Source organism: Bicyclus anynana, chromosome 15, assembly GCF_947172395.1.
Source record: "Bicyclus anynana chromosome 15, ilBicAnyn1.1, whole genome shotgun sequence".
NCBI lineage: Eukaryota > Metazoa > Arthropoda > Insecta > Lepidoptera > Nymphalidae > Bicyclus > Bicyclus anynana.
The window spans coordinates 7,778,612-7,802,081 of NC_069097.1; the positions used below are offsets into that span (position 1 = coordinate 7,778,612).

The window sequence follows — 23,470 nt, forward strand, 5'->3', positions numbered from 1 at the left end:
AAGTGATGAATTATAAAGCTGGATACACACTTATTATTAAATCAACTAAACATATAACACTATCACAGACTCTCATTGCAGCAAGAGTATTAATTTAGATTTTAAACTATGAAAGAAAACGAGTGTATTCCATACATTAAAACATTTATTTACTTAACTACCTACTTTGTATTTTCTTTGGTATACTAAGCCATAACATAACATGAGATTTTTTAGTCAATAATATAAAACATATTTTCTTATACAAAATAAGGATCTGGCTATGTATTTTCTCAAACTATTTTGTACATGCATTGTGTTAACTTATCTATTTGTAATATACATTTCGTGTCAAGTAACTTTGCCGTTCTGAATATCGTAAATGTGTAATTTTGATTACTACCTACAGTGCACTCTCACTGAAGTAGAGATTTACTATACCTACCTATTTTGTAACGATAATTTTATAACTCGACAGCAAGAGTTTTGAATTCACCTCTACCCATCTTTATTTATAGTATCATGTTAGAAAAAGAGAGATAGAGATGAATTCGAATCTCACACTCACGAGTTTTAAAAAATCGTACAGAATAGCACTAAGGCCTAGTTCGGACTATTTTAGCATTTTAGTCGACTAGCGAACTAAACTACTTGCTGCCGCCCAAAAATCATTCGTACTCGATTATAGTCCGACTCTAAGTAGTCCGAACTAGGCATAAGCGCGGCAACTTTACTTTACACGAACTCACACATCCCACACTTTAGGTGGGCCTTTTCTTTGGCTGAACACTTTGTAAAATGGTTACCTATTGGCTATTGGCAAGTACGAGTAGTTACCTATCTTCATAATTTCGTAGACATTTGAAATTTAGAAGCAATCGTTAAAACGGAAAATGCCCGACTTAGATAAACTATTAAGGAATAAGAAAATGACTGAAAAAAACTTTAAATAAATGTATAGGCAAGATGCCTGAACAACTATTTAACGTGACTTAAGTGAAAATAAAGTAGACTAAGTATAAATAGAAATTTTTGTTATCGTTTATTTATCATATACTACCGCGTTCCCTAAGGGCCCACATAGACAGAAAGCGTCCTATACATAGCAATATTTTTATAACTCGACATGTCGAAATTGTCTCTATCTCTCTCTCTGCCTAATATAATACTATAGATAGAGAGAGAGATAGAAAATTCGAAACTCACATTGTCGAGTTAAAAAACACCGTCACAGAGTAACGCTACTGCTGTTTTGAGTCCCGTGTTCTCTACCCACAGCGCAAATACTAGGCAGCGCGGTAGTATAGTTATAGCTAAACGTTGATACATAACTGAAAAAATTAAAAACAACTCCTTTTTGTCTGTGCAGGCTCTAAAAAACTCTATCTTCCATAATAATTCCTCAAGACACGCATGAAATCGGTTCCGCCATCTTTGATCTACATGTGAAAATTCGGTACGATTTGTATGTTAATAATGCAGTGCAGATATCCATAACTATTTGTATCACAGTCGGGATCTCCGTTTTCAATAACTGCGCAATATAATTGAACATTCTGATTAACCAACAATACTAGTATAATTGTAATAATAGGTACCTAATTGTAAATGGTAGGTATCATCACGTATTCACATGCTATATTTCTTGTAACTCCTTTCAATCCTTGAATGTTGGACGCAATGCTTTACTGCTCTTCTAAATTAGGTAATATTATTAATTGGAAGATTATTTTTTTGTTTTTTACGATTGAACATAAAAAGTACAACACAGATATTAAATCTTTTCCCATTAGAAAGCAAGTACAGTGCTCGCCTCGCCTCGGATCTTTATGTTTGTGAAGTTAGCCGCGGAATGAGTACATTCGTACAGACGCGAACACTTCCCGCCCGCGCCGTTAGTGCCGATAATGATTCATTGCGCAGTCACTTGTTCCTAACTTCACAAAACACAATATCTCGTGGCGGGCACTGTAATATAGCCTATTAATTTATCCCACAGAAACGGAAACTAGACCGATGGTGTTATTTATAGTCCGCTAAGGCATGTAGCAACATGAGAACCAAGTTTATATACAAGTCAAGTCACGCACTCATAATATTGATAAAATACCTTATGAATATGTGTATTTCTTATTCTATAAATATTAAAATTAACAATTGTTGCATTACGTGGTTTGGTATTTGCCACATGAATAAAACAAATAACGTCATTGGATTTAAATCGGGTTCAATGAATTCAAATTTACATTTTCATAGCATCTTCAGAAAACACTAATTCACCTATTTCTTCAATTAATTCGTCAAAAATTAATTTTATTATCATACGCCAGACAAAAGACAGTATATATCTATAATATTAAAATAAAATAAATATTTAGTAAGCCCCTAGTGTGTTGTCATATTTTACGAACTGTGTATTATCCACTAAAAATAAATATAAATTATAATATTAACCATTTTCTCAAGAATATTTATATAATTATGAGTATATTATATCACCAAATTTGTTTTATAACTCTGGGGCATAATTTGTGGAGACCATAAGCTAGTTATTATATTTTAGCATTTTTTACGGGCTCAGAAACCTTAAATAATAAACTTGATGTTACAAAGTGATGCAATGAAACTAAACAAGGAGTTTAACAAATATACTTTTTTTCGAATACCACACTTTTAAACATACAATAATACACTACAAAAGGTACTATTGTATTTCAACTAATTGACGAATTTAAATTTATTGTCTTTTTTAAGCGAGGTCTATTTCAGTATATTATGTCCTATAGATATATACTATAAATAATCTAAGGCATTTTTGAGTTTCCCAATATTTTTAAACTATTTTTTACTAGAAAAATGCAATTGAAAATTATTTAGAACAATAACAGTTAACCTAATCAGATGACGGCAAACCAGATTCCGACCAATAACAATCTGTCTGTGTATAATAATCTATGACTATGTATGTATGTCTATGTCACTACAATTATAATAATATATATTTATTGATTATTCATTATATGTCAACTCAACTATACTTCATAAATAGGTTATATGACAGATTAATAGTAATATAATCATAGCACAGGCACAATTTCTAATTAAATTTCAATAAGAATATTACATGTAACAATATAATCTATTTTTATCAAAGAAGCAAACAATCAAACAAACAAGGAATGGCACTGGAACTCGAAAATAATAGGACAGGGTAGGCGAACCTTTATGCATCAACGTGCCATTTTTTCTAAAAAATGTTTAATGGGGTCATTGGCGTGCCATCAAATAATTTTGACTTTCTGATTATTTGGAGAATAACAATAATAAATACTATCAAAACTCTTTATGAAATAAAGTAAACAAAAGGTTAGATGACAAATAATTTATGTCAAATACCTACTTTACACATGTTTTATGATCGGCGACGTGCCCAAAATATTGTGTCGCGTGCCATCAATGGCACGCGTGCCATTGGTTCGCCTACCCTGTAATAGGACTAAGATATAGACAAACCAAATAGCAGAGTCCTTACCCACGCATTCAGGGTACAATAGCTCTATTGATAACGGTGTTTTTATAACTCGACTATGCGAGTCTCGAATTTGTGTCTATCTCACTCTGTCTAACAAGATGCTATAGGCAGAGACAGAGATACAAATGCGAATTTGATTTGTCGAGTTATAAAAACATCGTTTTATAGCAGTACTACGCACAGAGGGGAGCGAGAAAAGTGCGTGTGGCACCAAGGGATAAAAGGTATTCTATACGAAATTAGCGCGACTTCGACCGCCGTCACAAAATTACTTCTTAGCTACAAATTATAAACTACCTCTCTGCTAAATACTATTTTTGTCAAGCGGTTTTCGATAATTATTTCGTGATACATTCGCTTTCATACAGATTTACTATGATATCAAAATATTTTGCGGGTAGATGGTAAATAAGATGGAGTATTTTTTTATTGGTCATTATTTGATTATTATATTAATTTACGTAATTGTTGATATTGTTCAATTTTGAAATACAAATTATGAAAAAAGTTTGTAATTGCGGATGTCAAGGAGACGCGTGACTTTTGTTTTTTTTTTATGGGAGTCACCGGCTTCACAGCACGCAGTTTGTAAAAACTCACTTTGGTTACTCTGTGCTAATAGTAGGGTAGTTGACTCATATCAAATAGGCTAGTTCACACTTTTTTTAAATGATCTTAAATAGTTCATTATTCTACTATGGTCGAAATTTTCTTAGAAGTCTTATGACCAAAACAAACCCGTCTTGTCACTAAAATCACATATTTCACTTACGTTATACGTAATTTCTGAAGAACAAAGTGTCTCAATCCTTTATTATACGCGTACAGTACGAATTACACCAAAAACTACACCGAATTTACGATTTATTCACATTTATTTTCTGAAAAACAAAATCATAACAAGATTAATTTGCACAGCTTAACTACGATTACGGCAATTTGACATTTCGTAACGCTAGATTGTCTATGAAAAGCAAGGATGGGTAAATAACATCGAGCGTTAACTTATCGATAAATGATAATGAATGATTCTTTAATAATTGATATGTTGTTAGTTTAAAGATGGAAAATTGATATTTTATAATCATTTTATTTTAAAAAATAGTTTTTTAATGAAAATGTTATACAATAAATATGCTCACGTTATTCTATAGCGTAAAAGATATCTTACGAATAGTAGCATTATTCAAACACTGGTATGGATAACATTAAGTTGTAGATGTAGAGTAATAATTATGAAGAAGGGTAAATGAGTTTTTTTTTCATGGAAACGCTGTGGTCTATAAGTATTTTCGTAATAATTACCTTTTTTTCTGACTATTTTACATATTTCAAAAATATACATGCAGGGCAGAGTCTACAAATTTAGTTTATTCAAATACGGTTACCTATACTGGGTGTAAGGGACATGCTAACGAAAACTTAATCCAGTGGTTCAGTACATGATTCTGAGTCTCTCAGCGTTGAAATTTTTTGTCGGTCTTTTCACGATATTGAAATTTTTTTTTACAGTTTTTTTTAACTAATTACAGCTTAGAAGTACTTATTTCATCTATCTCAATACGATTTTTAATAAAAATCGTATTGAGATAGATGAAAACTAGCAATGTAAATTTAATTTGCAAAATGCGCGCGATCAGCTGTTTTCCAAGAGGTGAAATAGGCAGGTCACGACTAATAGGTATCTATACAAAGTCACAAACAAACTGCGCGACGTTGTATTGCCGACCGCCGCCGGTGCCGAGGAAAATAATTGCTATCTCTCTCTAACCTAAGCCGCGCGGCGCGGTTAATAGATATTTTCAAAATATTAAAACTTTAGGTCCTTTCGCTAGACGCTACGCTATTTTTTGCTTTAGTTCGTGTTCGGCGGTCTGTTGACAAACAAACCAAAATTCAAAAACTTTAGTGTATGTTTTATGTTATGTTAGTAGTGATTTTCTGTAACGAATACTCATACAATTGTGTCGTTTGTATTGTGTGTGTTTGTGTGTGTTGACTGAGAAGTCTTGAAATACTTAGATCAAATCAATTCAGTACTCATGAATATCGTACCTACTACGACGACAGAACGTCTCGTAAACCAGAAACAACCTGAAGTAAGTTAACTACCTGTACCTAGTTAAAAACTTGTAAAGTATAAAAAAATAGGTATTAGATAGGTAAGTGTAGCCAGCCGATTTGCTGTCGATGCGTACGTACCTACTTGTACGTACGCAGTAGATTGCGGAGCGTTGTTATCGCATTGTTCGCTGTACATTGCGTGCTCAAAATCTGAATTTTCTCATTTCCGACGTAATTGGTATTTAAAATATCGATGTGGAAACTAAATTTAACCTCTTCACGCAGTTTTCGGTATCATGTCCCTTACACCCAGTATGTACGTGGATACGTGCACACTTTTTTGAAGTATAAGCAAATCTTGGACGTTAGTACGTACCCAAAAGACTAAAGAAAGAGACGGCCGCGTGGCGCAGTGGGTGACCCTGCTTTCTGCATCCACGGCTGTGGGTTCGATTCCCACTACTGGAAAATATTTGTGTGATGAGCATGAGTGTTTTCAAGTGTCTGTGTGTATTTATACATTATATAAGTGTATATGTAGTGTATTTATACATTATATATTTTGTATGTAGTATATAATTGTATATTAATACTATAATATCAACTATATTAGCACCCATAACATAAGCTACTCTGTATGCTAACTTTGGGGCTAGATAGTGATGTGTATTGTTTAAGTATATTTATAATAATAATAAAAAAAGATTACCCCATTTCTTAACCACGCGTACCCATAGGCATAAACCGTGCACCGTTCACCGTTTGTGACACGTGATATTTAATTTCTTAAAATGCACACAACCGAAAAACGTTAGTATACGTTCCCTTTTAAGATAACGTAGTATAGTAACGGATATTTTAGTTTAGGTATTTCAGTTATAACGATACCTACTTGATATCGTTCCGATGCCCGCCGTTAACTTCTCAACCCTACTGATTGTCTCTGATTCATAGTCGGCCATTATTGTTGTGTTAAAAAGTCATCTAAGAAAATTTCGACCATAGACTGTTTTTTTTTTCATTTTTTTTTTGATTCGAATTAAATTTGATATGAGTCAACTACCCTATTGAATATAAACAATATTAATTTCGTGTACAACATGGAATAAGGGTCCGAAATATATCGATATCAATTAAAAGTATAGGATTTCTTATAAAACTTAATTTAAATATCACGTATTTTTTAATATTTTCCAAACGTCAAAAACGCTGTCGTCGTCGTCGTTTTGTGACGTCACTTGATGTACTAAAACGTCGAACTAAATTGTTAACAATAATTTTTGTCCAACGCTCCATTTGTTTGGGATCATGGGATTTATTGTAGTGACGTCATGAAACAGTTGAAACATAGACTGTCATGGCCGACAGGCGTTTTGGCTCGTAGTGTCAAAAACATATTTAAAAACTAAAATTTTGATGTAATCAAAAAAATATGAAAAAAAAAAGTGTAGTAGAACATTATTGAACTATTTAAAACCTTTTAAAAAAGTGTCAACTAGCCTATTCAGAACCTCTTCTACGTGTTTTCCACTTGCTCCTTTTTCAGTGCCCTGTCTTCATACCCCTGCACCTCTGTGCCCAGCGGTCGAGGACTATAGTTATTTGGTTTGGCCTAATATATTTAGATTATAATATTTGCATATTAAAACTTAACTAAGTAACTTATCATTAAACAGAAAGGAAATTTATTCAAAATATGAATATGAATATTGTATAAATTAAATTTTCTACTCAAACAAAAATATAACATTAATTAATGGCACAAAGTGATGATTATACTATTAAATAATAAAACAATAATATTTTCTACTTCTACATTAATCTAACATTAATTATTTTAATAAATATCGCCACAATAATTTAATAGATTATTGGCAATACTGTTTTTGGACTTTTACTAAACCTGACAAACAAATTATAGATTAATTTATCCCTGATTATTAGAAAAATAATAAGATTAAATTATACTATAAAATAAATATAACAAATTAAAAGCTTTGGACTGATCACTTCTTGGTTTTTATGGCAAGCCTTATTGATTGCTTTATTTTTCCAGCATTTTATAACAAGTAATAAGTGTCAACAACTACAAAATGCTGTTTTTACAACTACAAATTAAAATAAAATTACTGACGAAGATTAATCTTTAGCTGTTACACAGATTGTCTCATATACATTACAACACACTCTACAGGGTGTGGGTGACAGCTGACATCAATGCCTGTTAAAATAAAAAAAAAGTAGAGTATGTCGTAATATTTACAGGACACCCTGTGTATGGCTTATCAAGTTTAATTTAAGGTTTGAATATACATAATATCAAATGTGATAACTTACAAAAGACTATTCTAAACAGAAGTTCACTGTAATAACACAAACAATTGTTATGACAGTATTAAGAAATCTTTGCACATACTTTCTGTGTATGTATGTTAGAATAAAAACTATAATAATATTTTCGAATATAAAAAAATGTGATGTTCTTGTGAGTAATAAATTAATTAATAAATGATGTAACCGCATACTGATCTTAAACTCCAAATGGACATCTATTGTGCAATTAAAATAATTCACACCTTTAATAATTCCTGATATTGTGATAGTGGATAAATCAGTGTTACTCATGTCACAAAATCGTGTCTTCTATCAATAATAATATATGACAATAGTGGTCGAATTATGACCACAGCAGGCAGTGGCGTGCACTTCATAGATGCATAAACGCACTGCATACCCAGAGATATTATTACAAACAAACCTGTATTGGAGGAATTTTCTATTTTGTACTATTTGTACATACAGTGCTTACCCTAGTTAAGAACCCACGCCACTGCCAGCAGGCAATAACACAGGCGAACTTTTCTGCTATCTTTTTCCTGTATCAGGCATAGGGCTTTGCATGTTTTCAAATTGAAAATTCCCTGGCAAAAGTGTGGCACTAACACTATTAATTTTCTTGCTCTAATAAGGTACTGAGTATTTTTAGCCCAATAACTTGTGCTTTAAAGTGATTTATTGCTGAAGGTCATGCTGTTTGCAGGACCTATGGATCAATTACCCAAACATTATGTGACATGAATAAAACCAAATTACATATTACTACTTACATCATGCAATTACCTATTTCTTTTCATCAGTAAGCAGTTCTAGAATATCTTCTGTACGTTTGTGTTCCTTTTTAAACTTAGCCATCTGTTCCTTTGGGACAGTTCCATTCAATAATATCTCTATATTTGTTTTCAGACGTTTTAAGGGTGCCAGAGTATCATCATTGCAAGGATTGTGTCCCATAGCTTCCAGAGATTCCACAAGTAGATCGTCTATTAGACGTTTATTGAAACCTGTATGGAAAAAAACCTTTTAGAATCACAATATAAAATAATTAGAAGGCAATTATGGTTAAAATCATTAAGATTTAGATCATAAAATCATTTAGAAGAATTTATGTTTTGACTATACAGTTTTACAGAACAAGTTACCAGAAGACTCGTAGTAAATTGAAATCAGGGAAAATTTTAAAATCAAACCTAATCACCAATTAATACAACCAAATTCCATCACCCCTCAAATTAAAGAGGATAAGACCATCCATCCGCCACCTCTTTAAACTTACCAGTACCTATTTAAAGCTGGAATTAATTAAATATCATCATAACAGCACATATTATGCTATTTATATACCTTCACCAACCAGCACCAATATTATAAACTAAATGATAAATGGACTCACTCATAAAAATATTACCCAAGATCTCGTATGATGAATTTGCTTGCCATGTAATAGAATGGCGGGAACATATGCTAGAATAAAAACTCCTGATGGTCAGTCTACATAATGGAATGCGTGCTAATGGAAACACTCATAGAAAACTCCACAAAAGCACACAAAAAAAAAACTCAAACAAATCATTTGCAACCCATGAGAAAGTTCAGCAGTGGTAATGTGTTTTATATTACCATGTTCAATGGATTTAAATTATTACGAATCGGTGATGGTGCACAAAACGTTGTCTTGTAAACTTTGTTAAGTGTACTAATAATAAAGTTTAATGAACGCATAATGAAACTGAGAATATCCTGTTTGTGTTTTTTAGAGACTTTTGAACTACAAAAGTTTAATTTGAAATACAAAATTCCTTTATTAATCTCACAAATGTAATGGATAGTGCAAATTTGGTAGTACAAGTATACAAAATCTCTTAAATCAAAATGTGATGTATAACAGTGCTATTTGTTGGTAAAAAATAGACCTATATACCAACCAATTGAATTCAGAGATTTATATGTACAACAAAATCAGCACTGTTGTGAATCTACCATAAAGTACTCTGCTCACTGGGCACACACACACAGAAAGCTTAAGTCACACCAATAAAATAAGAAATGTCAAGTGCATTTTATTTTGTGTATAAAGTTATAACTTAATAAAATTTACGCACCTAAATATTGGAGTTTTTCTTTGGTAGCAATCATTGTGAGGAGAAGTGCCAGAAGGAATCTCATCCTTGACAAAGACATGACGGACTCAACAACCTCTTCTTCTTCCACTTTGACAGATGCCTCTATTTTTTCCTCAAAGGATAGTTCCTTATCTCCCACTATGCACATCTTTTCATGGTTCTCAAGATCCACCTTCAATTTGAAAAACTGTTGGCACTTTTTGCATCTATAAGGGTTTTCTTTGCCATGAATTTTTCTCATATGGGCTTTCATGTGAGGCAGTTGTGAGAATGACATAGGGCACATTGCACACTGGAACGGCTTTTCGCCAGTATGTCGTCGTATATGTAGCATGAGGGCATTCGAGTGAGTGAATGGTCGGTTACATATTCTGCAAGAGTATGGCCTGGTGCCAGTGTGTGAACGACGATGAACAGTAAGTTGGGTGGACTGTGTAAAGGTCTGTCCACAGTCTGGGCATTTATGTGGACGCCGTTTTTCATGTGTACGCATATGTTCAGATAGATGACCCTTAAGGTATTTCTTGCAAATAGCACACTGGATTCTTATGCCTGCATGACTAATCTGTACATGACGTCTCATTGAGTTCATCCGTAAGAACTCCTTGCCACAATGCTGACAAATGAAGTCTTTGACTCTCAGATGAGTTTTGAAATGCATTGTTAATTTATTTCTGCAGTCAAAACTTTGTTCACAAATTATACAGTCATACAAACCGCTAACAAGATGCTGCTTCTCATGTTGAATTAAATCAATTTGATTGGAGTATTTCTCTTTGCAGTAAATGCATTTAAACATTGTTTCTGTGTTTGTGTGAGACGCCATATGGGCTATAAGGTTTTCTCTCAACAAGAAGGGTTTATCACACAAGTTGCACATGTAATGCTGGCCCCAATCAGGGTGTTGTCGTGTGATATGAGCTGACAAGTATAATTGTTTGCGGAACACTTTTTTACATTGAATACATGGGAAGGTCTTGGCATTAAGATGTGATGACACATGTCTTCTTATAGACGATTTGGTACTAAATTGTTTTTGACAGTAGTCACATTGAAAAAGCCCCTTTTTTGGTTTTCGTTTGTTCTGTGGATATTTGCGTACACGTGGATTTTGATCTAAGTGATTCTTTATAGTTGTCTGCTCTTTATCTACTGCAGGAATTTCCAAGGTTTTTGCACTGTTTGAATTTTGCTCACTTACTGTATTGTTATTATTATTTAAACCACTTTTTTGTGATGTCCTCTTAGACTTATCCTTTTTATCCTGTATCAATAATTCATTTTTCAAAATGTCATTGCAAATTCTCAATTTATCCTTGTTTTTTCTTTTGATAAGTCCATTTTCATTAAAAAAATCCTTCACTATGCAAATATTCCTTTTGAGTTTTGAATTTGTTATAAGCACTGTGTCTTTTTCCTTTACAGGCTGATTCAAGGAGTTCTTCACAATTTTGTTTGACTGTGAAGTGTTAACAGTTTTGGTGACGGAATGAGTGTCCACATTGTTAAAACCTGATAAGGATTGTTTATGTTTACCAATTTTACCACTCCCCTTGACTCTTTTTGACACAGTTCTGGATGAGTTAACTCTAATCTTTACATTAGCCATGATATAAATAACTAGTACATGTTATCACTGGTAAGCAAGCAATAGTATGTTACTAACTTGTAATAATTTGTAGCAGAAAGCAATAGATAGGTACCACCACCAGCGAAGACCGAATATTAGTAAAATGTACGTCTTTTGAGTGTAATAATTACGAATGACGTGCTCCTAGCGTGAGTACTTACATGCACTGCTTAGTTACTTCGATAATCACCTCTAAATAAACCGATCAGTTACGTGCATTGATAACGATGTTCTAACGTGTGAAGGACGGACTGAGCCTCTGCCTTTTGTCTTAAATAAATAAGACGATTACCTTGTGTTCTCCGAACAATGAGCTATCGATCCATAATAAGCAACCTCGATTTATGAATTCAAGTATTACATGAACATCGTATCTGATTCGTCACGCCAACATAACGTTTTGGTTTATCAGTACAGGCGAAGTTCACTGAAAACACTTCATATCTCGAATTCCAATCAGTAAGTAAATATTTCAATTTCACACTTTTCTTTAGACTTCAAGATAAACCAACCAAAGATACTAAACGTCAAAATATGCTAACAAAATGCTTTGAAGTTTAGTAGCGACATCTATAAATATATTCACAAATTACAAATAACTCTTTATTTGAAAATATTATTGTATGGAAAATCTGAAAATCTATGTCACACTGACCACTTTGAGCAAATTAATCACTTTTATAATATTAACTTTGAATATCTTTGAAGTATTTTAGATTACAAGTAGGTAATTACGAACAATTTGGAATAAATAATAATAAGCAATCTCTACTAAACGCCCTTACCACCGAGACGGTTAAAAAAAACTTCTAGTTGCACCGATGTGGATTTATACCCCATGTGCATCAGAGGGTTCTGTTTTCTGATTGGTATTTATTTTTAAACGACCGCACTTAATTTTTTTAGTAAGAACGACGTTAGCGCGCCTGCACTGGAACTTCGCTTGAAATAAAATAAATATAGCTTGATTTAATTTTAACTCGAAGTCACGTGCATAATTACGTGTACTTTATTCAAAGCGAGGAGTAGGTACCAACTACCTAACGTACCACTTCGATACGCGACTGAATAAAGGCGGTCTTAATTATGCGAACCTTGAATGGGGATGATGACTAGGTTTGAATATATTGATTTTTATGATACATTCGGGTAAATAGGGTCAATGTTAACTAATTTATACATAAAAAGCAAAGATTGTCTGGATATTTGCAAAATAAATGAGATTATAAAATTTCAAAAACTATTAAAAATATTTTATCGTAATTAGATGAAAATTTATACAGTTTTAGCTTCCTTACATTAAATGTGACATTTTTTAATATATGAACTATAAGCATAAACGCACAAATAACAAAGATATTAGTAATTTTGTTTGAACGCGCATACAAATCTAACGATCATTACATTGCCTATGACGTCATTATTTCGAGCCATTTTGTATGGGGCGTTTTTCAGGGATCCGCGGCAGCGCCGCAAATCTGACTCTTTAAATCCCTGTAGCTCCGAAAGTAATGATCACAGATACCCTGTTCCTTTTACAAAATTGCTTTACTATTAGTATACTCTTAATTTATATACAATTTAAAAAACTGTCATCATCCCTATTATATCGCTACAAATGGTTATTATTTACTTATCGATGTGTACCTAGTACGTAAGAATAGTTAGATAGATATGTAGCTTCTATAAGTATATACTTCTCTACGAGTAGGTATTTCAATATTTAGAAAATAGATGTAAGTAGGTAAGTACCAATTTATATTACGTAGGACTAGGTACGAGTGACTTATAGCCATATATCCTACTCTATGCTTATAGCTGATAGCTATTACTAGCTGATAGCCGCGACTTCGTCCGCGTGAAAATAGGGTTTCTACACTCACGTACCTAAACGAATTCGTAGCATCATTACAATCAGTTTTTCACAAATCTCGGGAAACCTTGGATTTTTTTCAGGACGAAGAGAAGTCTATGTGTTAATCCAGGGTAATAACTATCATTTTAAATATCAGCCAAATCAGTTAAGTAGTTGCGGCGATAAAGAGTGCGACAAGGCGACAAACATACAAACTTTCACGTTTAAAATATTTGGTAGTAGTATTTTTATACTAGCGAAAATTCACAAAAGCATGTTGATAGAACTTTCTTTGTAGGTATCTGTTAGTAACTAACATATACCTACAGAGAAAGTTCTATCCCACCGGTCCCAATTAGTTCATGAACAAATTTTCATGGGGTTTTCAGTGTAGAGCATGAGCCAAAACTCGAATGTCTTATGGTTATATGAGAGGACTAGAGGAGAGACTTACCTATAGTAAGGTATAATATGGTTTAGTTGATGACAGTACTTATTAGGTATGTACTTAATTGCTGGAAACAAAGTTTAATTAATTTAACCAGTAAATATTTGTAACGTACGACCTAGCCACTAAACATGGGTTAGCACTAATAAACATTTAATTTATTTTTTACATTTAGTAGGTAAGACACGGATTCTTATTTCTAATAAAAAAGTTATTGTTTATACCTTAATAATTTATTCAATAGATACTCGAAGGTAGGTACTCGTAGATTTAAATGAAATTATTTGCACCGCATTGTTTATAAAGAATTATACTCGAAGAGTTACTTCTTGATGTGTTTTTTTATTTCTTTGGGTGCTTATCTTTTTCATAAAATATGATATAACCTCGTAGGACAAAAATCTGTTGCGTTGAACTCTTTAATATCAAACTACTTACATTTACTATTAAAAAGACATCAACGATATATCTATAGACATTGTTAAAACTAGTCATTATTGTCTTATATATTGTTGACTTGTAAAATGTACGTACTTACCTGATTATTATTCGTACGACCTTACAAGTGTTTTTTTTTTTTAAATTTGTAATTAAAAGCGAAGTGCCATTAGAGAACAAGGAAAACCTTATAGTAAGTGAGAATAATTCCAAACATAAATTCGTTAATTATAGTACCCAGAGTGGTTTTAAGGTGACTGCTATCGGATTGGAATCAGGGAGAAGAACTAAACCCAAACCCATAAAAGTAGCGTGTTTAACTCCAAGCTATAGACCAGACAACCAGCCACCACCAACGGATACTAGGAATACATTTCAGAATGAGAGGGGTTAGGCCAATAGTCCACAACGCTAGCCTAATGCAGATTGGCAGACTTCACACGCGAGGAGAATTCAGAAATTCTCAGGTATGCAGGCTTCTTCACGATGTTTTTCCTTCACCGTTTGAGAGACGTGATATTTAATTTCTTAAAATGCGCACACAACTGAAAAGTTGGAGGTGCATGCCTCGGACCGGATTAAAACCTACGCCCTCCAGGCAGAGGTCATATCCACTAAAATAGATCTATCTAAGAACAACCTCACTTTACAGCTTTATAATATTAGTACATACGTTGACAGTGTGTTGTAATTACATGTGTTGTACAATACAACTCTGATGACATTTTCCTCTTTATCCGCCAGTAGGTACCTACCGGCTCACGACTGTACCATATTGCGTTACGTTATATTATTCATTTGATAAACGATGTAGGTTAGTAACTACTTAAATAAACTAACGTTGAATTGGATTCGATCCCCGGCTGGGCCGATGGAGGTTTCCTCATTGGTATTCCCGTGTATATTTGTTTATTATACTGGTCTTTCCGTACTGGTCCAAGTCTTGCTGGTGGGAAGGTTTCGCCAAGCGATTTAGCGCGGTACGACGTTGTGTATAGAAACCGAAAGGGGTGTGGATTTTCATTCTACTCCAGCAAGTTAGCTCGCTTCCATCCAAGATTGCATAATCACTTACCATCAGTCTCCCTAGCCAAGTTGCACGTCGATTCTCTTTCTACGATCGCTAACGCTTCGAAAAGTAGAAAAATGTATGGGAATAACAGATCTTGATCACGTGACCTGTCGATAGCAAATGTCATTCCCATACTTACATCTTTCTAGCTTTCGAAGCGTTAGCGATCGTAGAAAGAGAATCGTAGTGAAACTTGGTTAGGGGGGCAGATGAGACTGCAGGAGACTTGTAAAGAATAATAAAAATAAAAATAATTAAATGAATTCAACGTTCACTACTTATACCTACATGCAATGCAAACCTCTAAGCTAAGGTCCGTGACTTCGAGCTTCATAGGACGACCTTAGAGAAACGTTCCGCCCATCTTCTGCTTCTGCTTCTGCTTTCGGACCCCATCAGCTTGCTTCTGTGCTAACCCAAGACCCCCGGTGACAACGCTGAGGCCCCATTCTGGAGTATACGGTAGGTATAACTGCTTAAAAAAACATACCTACCTATTAAAAAATGTAGACGAAAATCATTCTATTCAATATAATAGGTCCCGACGTTTTCTAATTGCTTTCTACACTTCTGGACTGAGCTTGTTTTTTTTCTTTTCAGTTTTTGTATAATTTTTTGTAGTCGGGTTTTTTTATTTGTTTAATTAATTTATTTATTTACCTAAGTTTTAATTGTAATTTTTGTTTGTTTTTTATATTGTATAAATTGTGATCTGATCACTACAGATACTTCCATGAGTAAAATGGTTGAGCCTTCTACCTACTTCAAAAAAAGGAATCTGAATTTAATTACCTCTCTCCTCTCAGACCTGGAACAATTAAAAAAACCTCAATTGTTCCAGCCGGGGATCGAACCCAGGACCTCCTCTTCTCTTGTAAGTCCACTACCACTGTGCCACAGAGGCCGTCAGCAGATTCTTACATAACAAGAAAACGCGATGATACCGTACAGAATAAAGAAATTAAAACACAAAATACACAAAAAAGCTAGAATCCATACTTTTCAAAATGGTGAATGGCCCATGCTCGACGTCTGGCTGGGTTATGTTCTGCTTTCTCCATTGTTCATTTTACAATGGGCCAATTGCATCACTCTCATATCTGCCGGTGTTGGAGCGAATATCGTGGTGTTGGGTGTTTAACTGGTTTAACCATTAGGTATTACAGGACATGGACATTACCATCGGACAGTATTAAAATACTTCTATCGGTACCTGGGTATATGGTTATTCACACTGATAATATAAAGGCGAAAGTTGGTGTGAAAGCGTGTATGTTTGTTCATCTTTAACGCCGCTACTACTGAAGCGATTTGGCTGAAATTTGGAATGGAAATAGATTTTACTCTGGATTAACACATAGGCTACTTTTCATCCCGGAAAAGTCCATGGTTCCTGCGAGATTTATGAATTACTGTCACACTAATATTATAAAGGCGAAAGTTTGTGTGAAAATGTGTGTGTATGTTTGTTCCTTCTTTCAGCTGCTGTTACTGAAGCGATTTGGTTGAAATTTTGAATGAAAATTGACTTTACTCTGGACTAACACATAGGATACTTTTCATCTCGGAAAAATTCATGGTTCCCGCGGGTTCGTGAAAAACTGAATTCCACGCTGACGAAGCCTCGGGCGTCGGCTAGTTATCTATAAGTAATCATCATAATCAGCCTATTTAAGTAGCCCATTACAGGGCCAGGCCTCCCTCCTTATAATATAAGAGAGGAGATATGGGGCTTAGACCCACCACGCTGCGTGCAATACGGCCGACCGGCAAATTTAGCCAAAACGCAAACCACATAGGCTAACCACTGAGCCTGTTGGTACACAGTACCTACACATCGAGTAGGATTGTAGTATAGAATAGAATTTACGCGTGAAGTCTCCTGTAGGTAATTAATAATTTATCATGACAATTTAATCATATCGATCAACTACGTACAATAGGTAGGTAGATATCCAAGTTTGAAATCCTTTAGTAGCCATATGTATTCCGTTTCACAATGGTTTATAATTGTGCAATCAAATAACAAAGTTATCTTGACTCGAGCACTGTATCAGGGAACGAAATTAATACAAAAAAAAGATAAGATATGAGTAAAGTTAAACATGCAACAGTATTCATATATAACGAAAGTCTGTGATGGGCAGACTGTCCTCATCTATATTATCTATATCTATCAGCGGCAAACCGATTCCCGCCGAGTTACCTTTTCAAAATCTGTTCATTGTTGTAATGAATATAAATATGTATACATGAAAACCAGAGTTTGTATCACGCTTTAAGAATATTTTTTTTATTAGGACGGCTTACCGTTGTCTAAATTCCATCCTTCGCCACTGATATCTATACTAATATTATAAAAAGGAAAGATTTTATTGTTTGTTTGTTTGCATTAAAAGTACAGAACCAATTTGAAAAAATTTTCACTGTTTGGAAGATACACTATCTCCGACTATAGGCTATATATTTCATTCCCGTATTGCTACGGGAATGCAGGAACCACGCAAGAAAAACTGCGTCTGCTAGTAGGTAATATTATAAAGAGGTTTGTGAGGTTGTAGGGGGCAATCTCTGGATCTACAAGTACTGAACTGATTTAACAAATTCTTTCACCAATAGAAGGCCACGTTATTTATGAGTGTCATATTTTATAATCCGCCGTAATCCCACGAGAACGGGATATACGAGGGTGAATGGCGTGTGCTAGTTTTATATGTATAAGCAAAATATACTCATGTATATTTACATGTCATAGTTCGTGTGCCAGTTCATGTTCATAGCTAAGTGAGTTTGCCTGTCCCCGAACTTAGTTAAGGACAAATTAAAAAAAAAAACATAAAATTCTTCACAGCTAATGACAGCAATTCTAATTTTAAAGTTCATTCCGGCCCTTGGGATGTAACTTATATGAGATTTTCCCTCCCTATGGAGTGAAGCAGCATTTTCCATCCAATACTCAGATCAAAACAACACTACTTGCCGAGTATGAGAAACGAAAAAGTAATTAATGAAAATTAACCAGTGAGATCGCTCCAAGCCTTAAACCTCTTTCGTCCCTTTCCGACAACCCAAATTGGATATACCGCAAGAGTAAGACAGATGTAATAAAATTCTCAACAAGGTGAAAATGGAAGGTATGAACTTAAACCATGGTAGCTTTAAAAGGTACCTAGGTCAAGGGGCCCAACCCTCAAATTTCCAAGTATAAAACGGATTTTTTTATATTTGTTTGATTGAACGCGCTAATCTCAGGAACTACTGGTACAATTTGAAAAATTCTTTCAGTGTTAGATAGACCATTTATCGAGGAAGGCTATAGGCTATATTTTATCCCCATATTCCGTATTATTATTGTTATATTATTATTTTTAAATGTTTTTTACTTTACTCAAATTCATCATGGTTCTAACTCCTATGGCAGGAGCGTGTGCTGAAAAACTTTTTTTTTTAAACATTTTTTTAAGATTTCATTAAATGAAGAAGGTGTGTCTCGCATAGGCTCTCGTTCTATACTTTAATGACGTTATTGTGTCAAAACTCTATAGTAATATAACAATGCGATTTGGCAACATTTGCTATGATTTAGTAACGCACGAATTTTCCATTTCATTGTGATATTTTATAGCAATCGTTATGACGTGAAAACGTCTTTAAATCTCCCATTGTGGAACGCAATATTAACTAATTATTTAATTTTTTGATATTTTGTTTGTTTCTTTGTTAAGAATACTCCCTTTCAGTAGCACGGAGGGCAACAAATCCCCAACTTCCCAACGGGCTGGTACAAAGAATTTCTGAACACTGGCACTGGCACTGGCAGAAAAACAAACTTATTTCATTGCCCGACCTAGGACTTATGTTTTATATTATGTTGGCGGCCTAACGAGCTTATTTGGGAGAGGTACCTACAAGTTTATTCTACCCATAGCTCAGACGGTTTCTACGTGGCGTCGTACCGGAACGCTAAATGGCTTGGTGGTACTTACATATTTGCCGGTAGACTAGACTGCAGCCAATTTAGAAAATATACAACTCTAAACTGACCCGTGGTGGAAGTCGAACCACTGGACCTACGAGGCATTCATTTATATTATCATCATTAACAACTAATATTCGGCTCACTGTTAAGCACTAGTATCCTCTCAGAATGAGAGGGGTTAGGCTAGTAGTCCACCACGTTGGTCAATGCGGATTTTCCAATTATATACATCAAATCATTGTTACAAGCGGCTCGCTACCCACTTGTCGAATTGATTGACCTACCGGACACTAGGGGCATTTGGTTGACTGCCTCAATTATTCAATACAGACCGCGCCGGGGTCATGGGCTCGTGTCTATTGTACTTACAACACCCGTAGTACGACATTCGAATACTACGTACATAGGTATACTCGAAACGATCATTCGTTTCGATTACAACTATCGAAACGCTTAACAGCGTTAAGATGCTGATAGACTTGAGCATTCATTTGTTATCGAAATTTGTCTTTGTTTCAGTTGAACATCGAACATTCGCAGTTTTTATATTTGTCGAACTGGACAACGTGCCAGGCAAGCATAGAACCAAATATTGCTACGAACATTTTGAGAATTTTAGCGAACGCTCTATTCGATGCTCGTCAAAGATATTCTTCATAAAGATGTCATACTCGAAAGTCGCGTGTGCTGCATTTATACTCGTTGGTTATGTTAAAAATAAGCTTGGCTCGGCAAAAAGCTCCAAGAAAATCTGTTCGCTAGAATGCTCGCCAGAACGCTCTTTATAACGCTTGCTGTGTGTTCTCGTATTTTTCTGTGATGTAACATTGTAACATTCGCTCGAATGCTCATAACAAGTGAATACTCAAGTCTATCAGCACCTTTAGATATACTTCTATCTCAGGTACTCCGTTATTACTAACTATGTATAATAAATTATAAAACGTCTTCTACTACAAACATAATTTAATATTTGAGTGTAATATATTATAATAAAATTTAGAAGTTCTTCGACTTAGTGAGAAGCTCTCTGCCTTTTAAATCTAAGTTTAAACTACTGATCAGAATCGGTATAAAAAGTGGTGGTCTATTTTGCTATTTAGTATAAGAAGCATACTATATTGGTATAGAGAAGTATAGAGAAGAGAGGAATTTCAAGTAGGCTCAGTTTACAAGCACTTTTGATACGTCAGTTGACTATTTGTAAAGATTCTACCACCGGTTCGGAAGGCAGGTCTGCGCGATGCACGCCAGTGAAGCTACCAGTAGGAATGATGTTTTCCGACATCGTAATAATTTTACTCAAAACCGTAACATAATGTATAACCACTCTCATGAAACGACTAAAACTTCATCATAAATGTTTTCTATAGGGTCACATCATTTCGATAATCTAAATCGACGATTGCATTTCGTACTAGAGACAAAAAATACGTTACATTTACATATTTTTGTAAGTAAAATAATACTAATAAATAGTTAAACCAAGTAACCAACCTAGTTTAACCAATTTTTATGAGCCTACCAATCTACCTGATTCGAGAAAATGTGTGTGACCTAAAAATATGGATTCCTGTCTGCTTTACTCCTCTATTCTTCTAGTAGAGACAAATTAATATCTATAATATTAAAACGAATTCATATATTTACATTACAAGGTACTATCAGCCAAGCGTAAACTTGTAAACAATAAAATAATTTAACGTGACAAAATTTACACCATTTTAAATCTTATTGGTGATAAAGATAAGGTATAAAATTGTTTAAAGTTAGATAACAAGCCACAATTTATCAGTTAATACCTCAGCCTACAAAATATTTTCCAAGTTCAGTGAACTTTCGGCGACACCGAAGAAATTTAACGCGACAACCCAATTTCTTTTCATAATGACGTCACAGTCTACTTGTACAATAAAGTGCCACGAACTTGATGTCGCTAAGATAGAAAATTAGAGATAGATAAATAGTTGAGATAGAACAGAGACTCACTAGAGAGGAATATAAGTAAAAAAATGATATATTTACATAGTTTTTCGAATTGCAGCATGGTAAGAAATTAAGGAGGGAGGCTTGGCCTTAAAGTGGTCTGGTAAAATAGACCTAATGATGTGTATACAACTATACAGTATAGCTGCCCTCTCTTTAGCGAAAACGGTTCAGTAAGTATCTGCTCATTGCATCGGGGTATGACAGAACGTAGGTTCGAGCTGTAGATGATAATTTTATATCATAGATAGGTTACGTCCCTACAAAATCACCACACACACCACAATCACACACGCACAATTTTGTCTATTTGTTTAATTTGTACTTACTATTTAGTTAAAAACTTTTATTACAACATTGCAACATCGTATGTAGTTTGATACATATCATACCTACTTGTTCCTAAATGTCGAACAAATTACAATTATCTAAAACATCGTTCTCGCTCTAATAACGCCTTCATCCGCCATTGCCACCATAAGCCAAAGTAGGTCCTCAACATATTTGAGCCGCGGAAAACTTAGAACAATAAAGAAATACCGAGCCACAATGGATCACATTAGGTATTTGTCGTTGCACGACTTTTTGTCTTGCTCAAGATATCTACCAACCATTGGCGTATCTAGGATTATTTCCTAGGGTGGGCCCAGGCCCACCTTAAGGGGCCAGCCTTTAACATACCGCTGAACAGAGTTGACGCTCATTATAAAATTGTCGTTCACAATGTTTCTGGAGGCTGGCCTCTGAAACGGGTCGACTGATTTTATTGATTTTTCTTTGAATATTTTGTATTTTGGCGTCCATCATAGAATTTTAAATCGGTAGCCCAGAATTCTAGAGTGGGCACTGGACCATTCAAAGGTGGGCCCGGCCCACCCGGCCTACCCGCTATATACGCCTATGCTATCAACATACAATACAACAAACGTACTCCGATAAATTGATAAGCGTTGACCAACGACGCAAGCGTATATGTTACTTTTTAGTAAACTATTAATGGAATTAAATAAACGCTATTTTTTAAAGCTTGAGAGAAGACCTTCGATTATATGGCATTATGCCTCCATTTGCATAGGCCATAGCCTACAGTTATGACCTAACCTTGTAAAATATGTATTCTGTGACCTAACTTAAGAGTCAGTCGACCTAAGTCGAAGAAATGGGTCAAGTGAGAAGGACTTGACAAAATTTTATATAAACACTCAAGAGTGTACTTCTTTAGATATAATTATTGTACTTAGTAATATTTATAATAGTATCTATAAAACTTATTGTCTACCGACATGTCGTTAATGTGATCTCACTGTGTTTAAGAGTAAGAATGAGCGGGGATCGTTTTCCACTGGCTGCACTTCTTATTGTCTCTTGATTCTTGACTTCCATATTTTATTTCGTATTTCGAATTCGCGGTGAGAGGAAGCCATTGTTTAGTTTCGCGCCAAGTTTTGACATTTTTTTTTCGCAACCCAAGCAGCTGCGGAGTCTAAGTGTGCCTAGTTGAACATTTGATGTCTGTCTGTCACCACAGTGATAATGGTGAAATTTTGGTGGATGTTCATATTATTTGCGAAAACGGCTTCGGCTAGTGACAATGAACTGCCCGATCCAGAATCTGAGAAAAGTAAGTTGATTTAAATTGAAGGTTGGTCTAGTCGGGCCTATTTTGTATATTGCAATTGTAAAGAATACCTACCCACGAGTAAGCTCATTCTATAAATATAACTATTGAGTAACCTTTAATGTAACAAAAATGCGAAGCTATCCTGATTTTTTTCTATGAATTATTGTTACGAACACGAACTGTTAGGAGGTTGAATACCTTTGTTAGGAGATATTAGGTAACTGTCACTCGTTACACTGATTTATTGAAGGTCCCGTTTTTTTTTTTATAAAACGTTAAGTATACATAAAATCTCAAAGTATCAGTTTAACAAACTATTGGAGGTGTCATACAATTTCTGGAAAGAAAAGATGTCTTTAAGTAAGATAAGGCTGAGTTCACAAGTTATCATTTTATTATAAACTAC

At 34.4% G+C, this 23,470-nt stretch overlaps 2 protein-coding genes across 6 annotated transcripts in view; one reads left to right on the plus strand and one right to left on the minus strand.

Moving 5' to 3' along the window:
* Nucleotides 1-127: 127 nt before the first annotated feature.
* On the minus strand, nt 128-12,693 carry LOC128198808 (zinc finger protein 25-like). Of its 4 annotated transcripts, none has more exons than XR_008251511.1 (3): nt 10,015-12,689; nt 5,952-8,916; nt 128-4,392 (listed from the first exon to the last, which is right to left on the minus strand). XR_008251511.1 is itself a non-coding variant. In XM_052885903.1 (3 exons), exons 1-3 carry the CDS (start codon nt 11,642-11,644, stop codon nt 8,899-8,901), a joined length of 1,704 nt encoding a protein of 567 aa, XP_052741863.1. In that variant the 5' UTR covers nt 11,645-12,693; the 3' UTR covers nt 8,761-8,898. The 4 variants fall into 4 exon arrangements, 3 of the variants coding, with proteins under 3 accessions (XP_052741862.1, XP_052741863.1, XP_052741864.1); XM_052885903.1 differs by lacking the exon at nt 128-4,392 and adding an exon at nt 9,321-9,376 and having other exon boundaries at nt 8,761-8,916; nt 10,015-12,693; XM_052885904.1 differs by lacking the exon at nt 128-4,392 and adding an exon at nt 9,306-9,376 and having other exon boundaries at nt 8,776-8,916; nt 10,015-12,693.
* Nucleotides 11,987-23,470, plus strand: part of LOC112051637 (uncharacterized) — a 17,832-nt gene continuing 6,348 nt past the window's right edge. The window contains exon 1 of one of the 2 annotated variants that reach the window (XM_024090376.2): nt 11,987-12,124. Coding sequence is in view for 1 of the 2 variants with exons in the window: in XM_024090361.2 (XP_023946129.1) it covers nt 22,977-23,064 (88 nt within the window). In the remaining variant the exon portion in view is untranslated. Of the gene's footprint in view, nt 12,125-22,825; nt 23,065-23,470 lie in introns of those variants that run through there. The other variant, XM_024090361.2, reaches the window with a different exon arrangement.

What these genes read in the sequence shown, in the direction of transcription:
- LOC128198808 (XM_052885902.1), bottom strand. Translation starts at nt 11,644, where the DNA reads ATGGCTAATGTAAAGATTAGAGTTAACTCATCCAGAACTGTGTCAAAA. An exon ending in AGAAAAACTCCAATATTTAG is followed by an intron (nt 8,917 to 10,014) that starts GTGCGTAAATTT and finishes TTTTCCATACAG; the next exon opens with GTTTCAATAAACGTCTAATA.